The sequence below is a fragment of the Arachis stenosperma genome, chromosome 1 (genome assembly GCF_014773155.1).
Source record: "Arachis stenosperma cultivar V10309 chromosome 1, arast.V10309.gnm1.PFL2, whole genome shotgun sequence".
Classification (NCBI taxonomy): Eukaryota; Viridiplantae; Streptophyta; class Magnoliopsida; order Fabales; family Fabaceae; genus Arachis; species Arachis stenosperma.
Window position 1 is genome coordinate 119424846 of NC_080377.1, and position 13320 is coordinate 119438165.

The 13320-nt window shown below is 36.6% G+C and overlaps 2 protein-coding genes across 2 annotated transcripts; both read left to right on the forward strand.

The window, feature by feature from the left end:
- Positions 1–198: 198 nt before the first annotated feature.
- LOC130968486 (class V chitinase-like) lies at positions 199–1784 on the forward strand. Its single transcript, XM_057893784.1, has 2 exons — positions 199–1401; positions 1538–1784. The coding sequence occupies exons 1-2, from the start codon at positions 327–329 to the stop codon at positions 1558–1560; spliced, it is 1098 nt and encodes a 365-aa protein (XP_057749767.1). The 5' UTR covers positions 199–326; the 3' UTR covers positions 1561–1784.
- A 1-nt stretch (position 1785) lies between these two features.
- Positions 1786–3496, forward strand: LOC130968478 (class V chitinase-like). Its single transcript, XM_057893773.1, has 2 exons — positions 1786–3185; positions 3309–3496. The coding sequence occupies exons 1-2, from the start codon at positions 2075–2077 to the stop codon at positions 3329–3331; spliced, it is 1134 nt and encodes a 377-aa protein (XP_057749756.1). The 5' UTR covers positions 1786–2074; the 3' UTR covers positions 3332–3496.
- Positions 3497–13320: the final 9824 nt, after the last annotated feature.

The following is a 13320-nucleotide window of genomic DNA, read 5'->3' on the forward strand; positions in this document are numbered from 1 at the left end:
ATTATAGTGGTTGGTGTGGTAAGCAAGAATGACATTGGTAGCGGTCCATTTACTTCACGAGAAAATAATAAGATAATATGAAGCGAACGTGATTCAAGGTTATTAGGCTGCGTATTTCTGTAACACAAGAAACGAGTCAAATAATTATGGCGGTAGGTACAAGTAATTTGCTTATTTATTATGTTAATGCTAAAATATAATGACAAACATTACTCAGATATGCAATTCAGATTTCTAAATTCATTCATTCATTCCATCATTTTAGCATAAACAATGATGGGTCAAACAACGTCTTAACTCCAACATTCACACACAAAAACACAACAATGGCCATCAATTCCAAAACGCTTTCACTTGCAATATTCACAATCCTTGTTCTCAATGCAGAAGCTGCAGTCAAAGGAGGGTACTGGTACTACGACAGTGGTCTTGTTCCTTCAGCCATTGATTCCTCTTACTTCACACATCTCTTCTGCGCTTTTGCCAAACTAAATCCCAACACCAACAAGATCACGTTACCTTCATCCACCTTCTCAACCTTCACACAAACTGTACAGAAAAAGAACCCTACCGTGAAGACCCTTCTCTCCATAGGAGGAGGTGGTGAAGGTTCTGCTCCTTTTCCTACAATGGCTAACAGTAGCGCTTCCCGCAAGATATTCATAGATTCTTCAATTCAAGTAGCAAGATCAAACAACTTCCATGGCCTTGATCTTGATTGGGAGTACCCCAGTTCAGAAAAAGAAAAGACCAACTTTGGCTTACTCCTCAGTGAATGGAGAACCGCCATCACCCAAGAATCCAGAACCTCAGGGAAGATACCATTGCTGTTATCAGCTGCAGTTGCTGGCTCTGATCAGATATCACCGCTGAAATATTACAACGGTGAAGCTATCTCGAAGAACTTGGACTGGGTCAACGTTATGGTCTATGATCTCTTCATTCCAAGTGGGTCCAAAACAACGACGAGGCCACCGGCGCCGTTGTACAATCCGGGAGGACAGTTCAGCGGAGATCAAGGAATAACGGCGTGGATGAATCAAGTTGGAGTTGGCGCTAAGAAACTTGCAATAGGGTTGCCGTTTTATGGGTATGCATGGAAGTTGGTGAATGCTAATAACCATGGGTTGTTTGCGGCGGCTAATGGCGGCGGTTCTACTCCTTCTGGAGATGGGACTCCTTTATATAGTGATATAAGGAGTTTCATAAAGAATCAGGGGGCAAAGAGTGTGTATAATTCAACTTATGTCACAAATTATTGTTACTCTGGAACTACTTGGGTTGGTTATGATGATACTCAAAGTGTGTCTGCTAAGGTTAATTATGCCAAGGGAAGAGGATTGCTTGGCTATTTTGCTTGGCAGATTGGTGGAGATGACAGCTGGACACTTTCTAAAGCGGGTTAGTGCTCTGCATTTCTTTTAATCAGGGTGTTTAGTTATAGTCTTGTGTTGATTAAAATGTAGTTAAACTAGTTGGTTGTTATTTTTATATTTGAACACTCTTATTAAAAGATAACCTTTTTGGTACGGTGCAGCTTCTAATGCTTGGGGATCTTAAGGATGAAGGGCAAGGCTCAATTCTGAGAGTGATACAATAAACATGAAATAATAATGTTCTCTATCTACTTGTGTTCTACATTAAATATAGCATGTATTTTCTCTTTGAGTTTCACTAGAGATTGGAAGTTTAAGTTGTCCCTATATCAAACTTTATCAATAATACAAATCAGGGATATCTGCAGTGTTAAAGGATTATTGAACATATGGTAATAGTATAGTCAAATTGGGTGAAGTACTAAATTTTCAAACACGTCTAGTAGAGTATTTAATAAGAAAAATACAAAAATGCATACAATTAAATTAATACAGCTGCAGCATTAATGTGAAGCTATATCTAGATTGTTAAAAGTTTCAAATCCATTGACTTGGTGTGGACACCTTGCATAAGTAAATAAATTAGCTTTGACAAATGATCACACATTTGCTTCACTGGTCAAAAACTTACATCCAATTCTTCTTTATAACTAAACAAATATCAGAACCTATACACCCCATACACAAAAAAGAAAACTATGGCTAACTCCAATACTCTCTCACTTTCCACCTTCACAATCATTGTGTTGGTGCTGCAACTCAATTTCTTCTCATCAAATGCAGAAGCTGCAGGAGTGAAAGGAGGGTACTGGTATTATGACAGTGGTCTTGATGCTTCAGCCATTGATTCCTCTTACTTCACACATCTCTTCTGTGCTTTTGCAGATTTAGATTCAAACACCAACAAGATCACATTACCTTCATCCACCTTCTCAACCTTCACACAAACCGTTCAGAAAAAGAACCCTGCAGTGAAAACCCTTCTCTCCATAGGAGGAGGTGGAGGTCCTACTTTAGCATCAAAGTTTTCTACAATGGCTAAACAGAACAGTTCCCGCAAGACCTTCATAGACTCTTCGATTCAAGTAGCAAGAGCAAATAACTTCCATGGCCTTGATCTTGATTGGGAGTACCCTAACTCAAACACAGACAAGACCAACCTTGGTTTTCTCCTCAATGAGTGGAGAGCAGCCATTAAACAAGAAGCTAGAATCTCAGGAAAAACACAACTTTTGTTGTCTGGTGCAGTTTCTGGCTCCAACCAGATATCACCATTGCAATATTACCCTGCTCAAGCTATCACCAACAATATGGATTGGATCAACGTTATGGTCTATGATCTTTTCATTCCAGATGGGTATAGAAACTCAACACAGCCACCAGCACCGTTGTACAATCCAACTGGAATATTCAGTGGATCTGAAGGAATCAATGTTTCATGGATTAACCAGCTTAAAGTTCCACCCAACAAACTAGCAATTGGGTTACCCTTTTATGGTTATGCATGGACTTTGGTGAATGCTAATGCTCATGGATTGTTTGCTGGTGCTAATGGTGCTGGTTCAATTCCTTCTGGAGGTTCAACTCCTGTGTATAGGGATATCAGGAGCTTCATAAATAATGGGGCACAAACTGTGTATAATTCAACTTATGTGACAAATTATTGTTATTCTGGAACTACTTGGGTTGGTTATGATGATACTCAGAGTGTCTCTGCTAAGGTTAGTTATGCTAAGAGCATTGGATTGATTGGATATTTTGCATGGCAAGTTGGTGGGGACGATAATAATTGGACACTTTCCAAAACTGGTGAGTTCTGTGCTCTGTGTGTGTATAAATATTCGAATTAATTAATTCTTTGTTACAATATCAAATTTCTTTGGTTCTGTTTTCACATTCTAATTAGATGATAACTTTTCATTGTATTTGCAGCTTCTAGTATATGGGGACCTTAAGAACGAAAGCCACGGCTCATCAGATCAGGGGACGGGGCCTAACTGATGTAAGCTATATGTATAATAACAAAGGCCAGGCGAGGGAAAATAAATAAGTAAATAAATGTTTCTATTTCTTAATGTTAAAGGTGGACAATGTTATATCAAACATACAAATAATCTAACCACTTTTAATTTTTAGCTTTGTGTACACTATACAGACATTTCGATATGTGGCCTTCAAACTTTCGTCAATAATACTACTATATATGTAAAAGCCATTTGTATATTATCCATGTAATAACATGTAGTATAAGATTCACATCAACATATAAATGCTAAATTAAATATGAGAAAGTACAGGAAACAATACTTTTTTTTTTAACAATCTAAACAATAAGTTAAAAAAAATTAATTTTAATTTTAAAAATCAAATTTTGAATTAATTAAGTTTAATCATAATAAAAAAATTAATTTAATTTTAAAAATTAAATTTTAAATTTAATCATAATTTTGAATTCTTTTTTTTTTTAATTTTGCCACAACTGCTCTCTTGCAATCCTGTGCCATTGGCACTGCTATTGTATCGCGATTCCGGTGCCGTCTGCCGCTGCTGTCTTGTTACTTGTTTTATATCAACTAAATTGGATGTTTATTTTATTATGTATGCAAATGGTTCTTTTTATTCTAAAGTGGATGTTTATTTGAGTATACTGTTAGTATGTTACTTAATTTGCTTGATTCTACATGTACATACTCCGCAGGATATTCATTTTACTATGTATGCGGATGGTTCTTTTCACTAAGATGTGAATGTTCATTATTAAACACCACTCATCAAAGAAAATTCTCAATTTCTTCTCCTTCCAATATAGTATGAAAAAAAAGGGTATGAACGCGATAAAAGCACATGAAACTCATGGTGGGGAGGGTGGTGGTGCAATGACGGACTGGATCGGGCTTGGCCGTGAAGATGCGCGGCAGGGAGGACAACCAACACTGGTTTGAGGTTGCGACAGCGACGATGCTGAGCAGGGACACGACGTTTGGGAGGATGCTGGGCAAAAATGCGTTAGGGCAGTGGCAGAACAGAAAAGAAGAAAGTGGTTTAGTTGCGATGACAGCGGGCGAATACGGTGAGAAGCTTCATGCCGGTGACAATGAGCGGCGTCACAGGGGAGGCGGCGATGAGCGTTGTCACAGGGACTGCGGCGATGAAATGGTTGTGGTGAAAATAGGATTTAGGAGTGATAAAAGTGAAAATAAGTAAAGGTGTTATCGGTGTGCAGGTGCAATCTCTGTTCAAATTGTTCACAACTTTCATCGGTATGGTATTAAGTATTAAAAAAATATTATTTTTATGCTAAAAACAGTTATTAAAATTAAAGACACATGTATCTTATGTTTTAAAGACACATATTAAGTTTACAAATTAAAAAAAATTAAAAATATAAAAAAATTAATTTTTAATACATTTATTTTATATTTATTGAATAAAATTTTTTAAAATATTCCATCAATAATAAATTTATTATGTATATTTAAGATACATATATTTTAATATGTGTTACTAAATTTATTATATTTTTAATATGTATTTATATTTTAATATAGGTTTATAATAATAATAAGTATTAATTAGTTTCGTGTGCAGAGAGTTGTGTCGCTATTTTTTAAATAATAACTGATTTTTGAAAAGTTTTGACAATACCATACAATCTTAAAATTTTCCAATTGAAGGAACGAGATTTTGGACCACCGGGGCCGACAATATTTTTATTTCTTTCAATATGTATATTTTTTATGATGATTTTAAAGCATGGCAACTTGTTATTACTAGAACTAGAATGAAAGGAATGGAGCAAAGTGTGTGTAAAATCTCGTTGGAAATAGGTCATTATACAAGTTCCTATATACTACATGATTAATGTAAATACAATGGCGGTATCATGATAAAGATCACAATGAAGTTTGCTTATATCTTAGTCCATTTTTTAACTAGATTTAAAATAGGTAAAGCTCAATTAAATAGATATTGGCTAGATCAACATCTACTCGATTTTATAGAAATCGGATGTGGTAATATTATGTTAGTCTTATTTATTTGAATAAGTAACTAACTTCTATATATTATCTCTCTTATTTAAAAAAGAGATCTCGACGACTTTTTTTATCAAAGGGAAGTCCGGTTATCCATCATCAAAGGTGGAACTACTCTAAAAGATGGTTATCAACTCTATATTTACTGTTATAAATATTCTGACAATTTTAGGTATACTTCGAACCCAGTAGTCTATTAAAAACCTGCTTAAAATCCTTGCTAATTTAAGTATTGGAATCTTTTTGCAAGTAGGGGTGAGTACGGGTTGGTTTGGTTCGGGTTCAAGATAAAATTAGAAACAAACCGATCAAAATATAATTGATTCGGTTTGGTTCGAATTTACTTTTTTTGTGCATGTACCCGAACCAAACCAAACCGATTAAGAACAGATTAGTTCGATTCGAGTAATTGGGTACCCAATGAGTTTAAAATTTATAAAAAAAATAAATTTTTATCTTAAAAATTCAACAAATACAATAAATGTGTGACATCAATAGAAATAATCTAAACATGTTAAACACCTAATACATTAAAAACTAAACTCATTAAAATCCAAACATATTAATAGTGAATAATCTTTGTCTAATGAAAATACAAAAGTGCAATAGAAATATTAGAAGCTAAATACAAATGTTTAGTGAATAATCATTCAAAGAAGCTAAAATTAAAACACATTAAAATCCAAACATTAGAAGCTAAATACATAATGACAATAGAAATATTTGTCTAATTTTCAAAGTGTTAGGGTTACGAGTTGCAAAACTCACTAAAAGCCATATTTTTTTATTTAATTAAGATATGATCGGTTTCTTAGGTTGGTTCGAGTTTCGCACCTCTAGAACCAATACCCGAACCGATCACTAACAAAGGTCATCGATTTGGTTCGGGCTGGACCCGATTACCTGTTGGTTCCAGAATCAATTTAATTGGTTCGGTTCGAGTTCGGACGGGTAATCGGGTACCCGCTACCCATGCTCACTCCTATTTGCAAGTACCACCCCTTTATCTCCTCACGAGAAATTCGAACGGCGGCACCTTGATATCAGTAGACGTCGGACGCTATCCCAAAAGGAGTCTGGGCCTCACATTCAGGCAAAAAATAACCCAATTTTAGATAACACTCGGAACAAAGTTATATCATCATCAAGTAAATTTCTTTTTGAAAGGAGTTTGAGAGTAATTTTAAACGAGATTGTACCTTTGTCTAAGCAATTCCTATACTTTTAATTTCTCTTTTTTGTTAATTGTTTAATTTTTTTAAGTCACTAAAAAAAATTATACAAGTTCCTATATACTTTTGATAACTAAGTGATCGACTTATCAACTTGTCATATAACTAACGAATTGTCACAGCCCAAAATGAGTCATGACTAGCGCTCAGGAAAATAGTTCCCTAGCAAGCCTAACAAATTCGAATATAAGATAAATAAGAAGGTTACAAATATTTTTGATAAATTTACAGTTTCTAGAATGATAATTACATATTTTTAACAAAAATAAAATAAATAAATATGGATAGATCGTGCCTGTGACATATAGAGCAGATGACGTCTAAGAACTCAACAAAAAATAGATACCCATTGTAGATATTACTCTTGAATAAAAAGGCTCACATAATCAAATATTTATTCCTGAAAAATATTTTTAGAAAAAACGGAGTGAGTCTTGCAACCCAGTGACTAGACAGTACATCTATAATTCACATAAGACCATATAAACATTATTATAAAAATAATTTTAATTGGAAAATAATAATTTATATGAATAAGTGAATCAATAAGGGAATTCTCATATAGAAATCAAATAAAAAATTCACACTTGGGCCATTGGGTGGCTCCACCTCTATGGGTAGCCCTTTCCTCTCGTGTGTCCGTACGGGATAACAGATCTAACGTGTAGCCTACACGTTAGACTAGCAACGCCCTTGCTAGCTGAGCTCTGAGCCAGATGCATCTAGGTTAACGTCATAACCGTCGTTAACTACGGTTTTCTAATACGAGCCTCCCAAACCAATTCAAAACATATAATTTTCAAATACAACCAATCTTTGATCTTTCAAATATATACAGTATCAAATCAAATCAAATAATACTTTCTCATAAAAAAGTCATTTTCAATCATATGAAATTTCGAATATATTTTACAAATTCAGAGTATACAAGTAAGTATCAACAATGCTTCAATGTTCCAGAAAGTCAGAAACATATATACAAATAAAATCGAATATTCTAAAGTAATACAAAACTTCATCAAACATGTATACAGTCTCATGTGAAGATTGAAAATATGAATTTTACAAAAATAAATATTTAATTCTAATAAATCCATTATTAAAATCAAATTCAAATCCTTTGTTGGTAACTCTTAAGTATAGTTATAAATTCAAGCAGCATATATCAAAATAATGATAGATGTAAAGCCAAATAATTATAAATGTAAAGCCTACTTATAGCGTGGTCCCAAGGACCGAAGATACCAAACCCATTAAAGATATGAAAAAACACAGAATTTAGACTGGGATAGTAGCAATAACTTCAATTCTCACTATAACATCAACAAGAGGATGGAGCATCAGCAGTTCTGGTGATCCTTATTGGCAAGGACAGAACCGGCAGAAGCAAAACGAAGCTAGGGCAAACTTGTAGAGTTTCCGGCGGTGGCTTCTGGCGACGTCAGTGCAGTTTTCAGCAACCAGAGTTGCGGTGGCGTAGCCTACAGCAACAGTAAAAGCGCACCAGCTCTCCCTCCTCGTATGACTCTCTTCTCTCTGGCCATTGCGTTTCTCTCCTCTGTGAACTCTCTCTCTCTCTCTAAATTAGGATTAGATTTGTAAAGAGAGGAGTAAGGGTGATTTGGTAATTTTAGTAAAAAAATAAGAAATAGAGTAGTAATTAAAAATTAAATTAATTATTTTTTAGAATACTATTTATTTATAAACTCAACAATTAGTTTCAAACAACTATTTTAATTTAAAAATTAGAGATAATTTAATTATTTTTTTTAGTTTATAAAAATAACTTTAAATATCTTCAATAAAATAATTTTTATAATAAAAAAATTCAATTCTAATGAAAAAAACTCATTTACAATTTAAATTTTCTGAAAATAAGAGGTGTTACACAAACCAACTGAATTAATCATTGTAACACTTTCTCTATGGCCTACCCTTTTAATTTTTTTTCCTAGTCATAATCACTTACTACAAATAACCATTATTTTGTTAAATACTAATGTAACATTAAATATTATTATGATTTATTTCGTTTTAATTTTTTTTATTATATTGAGATCTTTAAACTTTATAAAAATAAGATATATAAATCTCTTTCTTAATTTCTACCTTTATAAATTTTAAAGACTTTAACGTAATAATTAAAAAAAAAAACAAAAAAATCTAACGTAAAATTTTTTAAAAATTTATTTGAATAAATATTTAATTAAAAAAATTATTATTTATATATTAAAATTAAGCATCATATATTTATATATAAATATAAATATATATAGTTTAATTTATTTTTAATATATATTTTATTTTAATAATTAATTTTTGATGAATAATTTTAATATATATTTAATATGATAAATTAAATTATTAATTATTTGGAACTTGACAAAGCTGAGGCTGCTATAGGCAGATTAAGGCCGCCATTATTAATTAATTATCTCCTGCTGTAGATCAGATCATCCAGTTCACTCTCGAGATTGTTGTTGTTTGTTGGATGAGGGAGCTGAGGTTTTAACATAGGACATCACGGGGAAAAACAAATAGGTGTCATATATATTTATTTTAATTTACAATATTTTTTTTAAGATGAGTATAAGATATACACAATAACACTTATTTTTTATATTAGGAAAAAAATGGCATTTTACAATGTTATTGAAATATGATGCATTTAACCAAGATGTAGAGAATACAAATTCAATTATGAGATTTATCAAAACACAAATTTGAAGTAATTTTTAAAAATTTTTAATGCACAAATTTGAGAATTCAATTTGTGTAATTCACTTAAATCAGACTCCCAAATTTATATACCTCACTTAAATTGGACTTTTATAATTCTTTCCTCCCTTTAATAAATCCAACTTTTAGATTTCTGTAAAAATATAAAAAATCTATAATGGAGCTTTTGAATTATCTTTTCTAATTTAAAAAAAAAATTCCATAATGATAGAAACATCCATCCTTTCATAACGCATAACATTTTTTTTTGGTAGACAACGGGGTCAAAAGACCCAAAGGAAAAACAGAAGAGAAAAAATAATTAAGACCCTCTAAATTTTGTTATAAAATAAAAGATATATATAAAATAAAGATGTATAAATAGAAGATTCTAATATTAAAATAATTAGCTCAATAATAATTTATATATATAATAATATTATATGTTGTAATGTATATATATACACAAAGATAGAAAGGAGTACAAAAAATATAGAGAGAGAGAATTGCATAAATATATATAAAGATATAAAGGATTATAAAAAGTAAAGAGAGATAGAATAGCATTTGTTTGATTATTGTAAAGAGAGAGAGAAATGGGAATAGACTTTATAATATATGAAAGAAGAGAGAGGTAGAAATATTTATTATTGCTGTGTATCAAAGCATACGAAGATGCTTGCTATTTATACATGAAAAATGATACCACTTTCAACTTTCATTTATTACCATTTGTCTTGTAAATAGATTCATTTAGTCTTAAGAATGAAATCCACCTAAACCTTTAGTGGTTATCCATGGTCATCCACTTTTATCACAACAAATCTAAGAGTTTCAAAATAATCCAAACTCAAAGCATAATAAATATCTAAGGGAGGGACATCATAGATATGCAAGCCAAAGGGGAGATCTTGTCCCTTTTTTGTTAGGAGATCAGCCGGAGAGTTTGCTTCACGCATAACATATTAAAAACTTCATTATTAAAAAAATAGTGAAAAAAAAAACTTCAAGATGAGATTCATGTACAGAGAGAGTAAAAAGTTAAAAAAATAAAATTATAAATGATTTTTTTGACAATTATTTTAAAAGATAACAAGAGTTTTGTTCGTTAGTCGGCTTCCGAACAGGTCGGGTGGACAGAAGATGCAAAGATGGATAGGTGAGGATGTCTTAGTCCTGGTCGCACTGATTGTGGGTCTGCCGAGCTGGCGAGCACTTGTACTGGCGAACGGACGAGGGGGGGTGCCACCTGCAAAGACACTCCGACGCTCAAGTCAGCAATGTGCAGGTGGGCAGAATAATGGAGTGAGAGAATGTGACGTACCTCGGGGGAAGAGCCAATCTTCCCCTTATATACATGTCAGTAGTGGGCCCCTTACGTGACAGGCCCATATTCCCAAGGACGCTGTCCTGCAGCACGTGTGTGATCCGTACAGGACGCGTGTCCGGGTCGGTTGTAGGGCGCGTGCCCGGGTCGGGTGTTACATGGGTCGGGTCGGCCCAAAGCTGGTTCTGGACCGGGCCGTAACAGTGCCCCCACGCGCCAATGGTAGTCGTGGGAGCTACCAATGGCGTGTCGTCTCGCATCTCGTCTGGTCGGTCGCTCGTGGGGAGGACGTGCCCCCAAGGCGCGTCTCTTGGTTGCTCAAACAACCGTTTCATCGCCTCGTTTCCTGCGCCGAGCATTGAATGCTCATAATGGGGTGAAAAACCCCGTTTGAAAAGACCATTTTGCCCCCATGCGTTTCGCGCTCTGGAGGCAGCTTTTAAACGAGCGGTTTTGGTATTTCTTCATTTTATGTACTTTTTCCGCACCCTCTATTCTCCCTTCCCCCTCCTTGCTACAAGGCTTTGCTGTGGTGCCTCCGTTCGGGTTTCTTGCATTTTACCAGATTCAACTCCATCTTCCTCTCATCAATTCAGGTAATTTTTCCTGATCATCCTCCCTTTTATGCATTACTTCTGCATGCTTGTTATTTGGTTCTTTTGATGTTACTGCGTAGCCTTAGTTGCGAGTAGACGTGTTAGGGGGGAAAGTACCATTCTAGGGTAGGCTTTTTCTCGTTCCTTTAGTCTTCTAGTCTTGTTTGCCGTTAGTCGGGAAGTCGTGGGGGGTGGTGTTTGTTTTTGGCCTGAGCGACCGATCTCTTAGACTAACTGGATGGTACCCCCATGTAGGTATGGCCCGCACGGTCTCCCGAGCATCCGTTAACCCTGCGGCTTACGACCAGTATGCTTGGGTCGTCTCAGATGTGAGGGATTCACCCAACCAAATGAGCGAAGAGGAGCTCACCGAGTTCCGACAAGCCGGGTATCTGTGTGGCGGGACTGACGAGGAGGCCAATTATGACGCCTTCGTCCCGGCTGCTCACGAGCGGTTGTATGAAATCAACTTCCAACCCCGCCAGGTCACCGACTGGATTTGGTTCTACAAGGCCATGTTCACTCAAGTCGGAATTCGCATTCCGTTCTCAGCCTTTCAAATGGCGCTCTTAAACCGAATTTCTGTGTCACCGTCGCAGTTGCATCCGAACAATTGGGCTTCGATCCGCTGTTTCGAGATGGTTTGTGAATATCTCGACCTGCCGGTGTCCGTAGATGTCTTCCTCTTTTTCTTCACCCTCACAAACCCTACCAAGCAGGGGAAACACAGGAAAGGGTTCATGTCCTTCCGGGCTGCTCAGGGTCGGAAGATTTTCGGCTTGTTCGAAGATTCTTACCATGGGTTTAAGGACAAGTATTTTAAGGTCCGTCCGGCCAAAGGTCGCCACCCCTTTTGGTTGTCTCTGGAGGGGGTACGGCTCATCCCGACTTATTGGAGCTTCGGGGCAGGAGCCAATAGTTTTATTAAGGTAGTTTATAAAAACATGTCGGCAGAAGATCAGCAGATTGCCGAGGTGCTAAACGCGGTTTTTGGGAAGAACCCAGTAAATCCCCACCTCCTCATGGGTGATCGGGATTCCGGTCGTAATTATATTTGTGAGAAGCTCTTTACTTTACGCTTTATCTTTTTCCTCTCTTGTTGATATTATGTGACGACTAACCGACCTTACTTGTTTTCCCGCAGTGGATATGTCGGCGTCCGTGACGGGTCTTCCCGACTTGTTTCAAACTTTCCTTGGTGGTGGCGACGATGAGGAGAGTGACGAGCAACCCGCCTCCAAGGGACCCGATGCTCCGGAGGACAAAGACGCTCCCGAGCAGAAGGCCGCAACCGATGGGATCGGGACCTCGGCTCAGGGCGCCTCGGTTGAAAGTGGCAAGGCGGTCCGTGTTTCTCCTATCCGTGAGGTTGTCGGGACTGGGGGTTCGATGCCCAATCCGGATGATGAGGAGGAGGTGGTGGAGGTCTCTAGCCTGAAGAGAAAGAGAAAGAAGACATCCACGGCGTCCTCTAGTCCTGAGGGTGTCCTTACCGTCATGGAAAGGAATTTCGATGCCAGCAACTTCATAGATACCCAACTCATTCCTGGCACTGAGGAGTACTTCCATGAGTCTTCCCTTGCCGGGCAGGCGAGGTGGATGTACCGAACTCTTCTGCGGGGCGCCGTGATAGCCCGGAAGGCCGAGTTTGAGCTATCCGGGATGGAGTCTCTCCGTCGGAAGTTGGACTCCGCTGGGAAGGCCAACAATGAATTGAAAAGTGAAGTGGAAACTCTCCGGGAGCGGTTGACTCAAACTTCGGAGAAGTTGGATGCCGCCGAGAAGAAAGCCACCACCGCCGAGCAGAAAGCTACTTCCGCCGAACAAAAGTTAACAGCTGCCGAGAAGAAACAGAAAGAGTCGGACGCGACGATTGAACGTCTAGTCGAGCGTGAGATGGCTCTGGAGAAACAGGTCGGCGAAGCGCAGAAGCGTACGGCCGAAGTCGAGAAAGAGAAGCAGGCCGCGGAGGCCGAGCTGGCAACGTGGAAGGTGAAGTATAAAGATGTCGTTAAGCAGGGCAAGGCTGCGATCTTG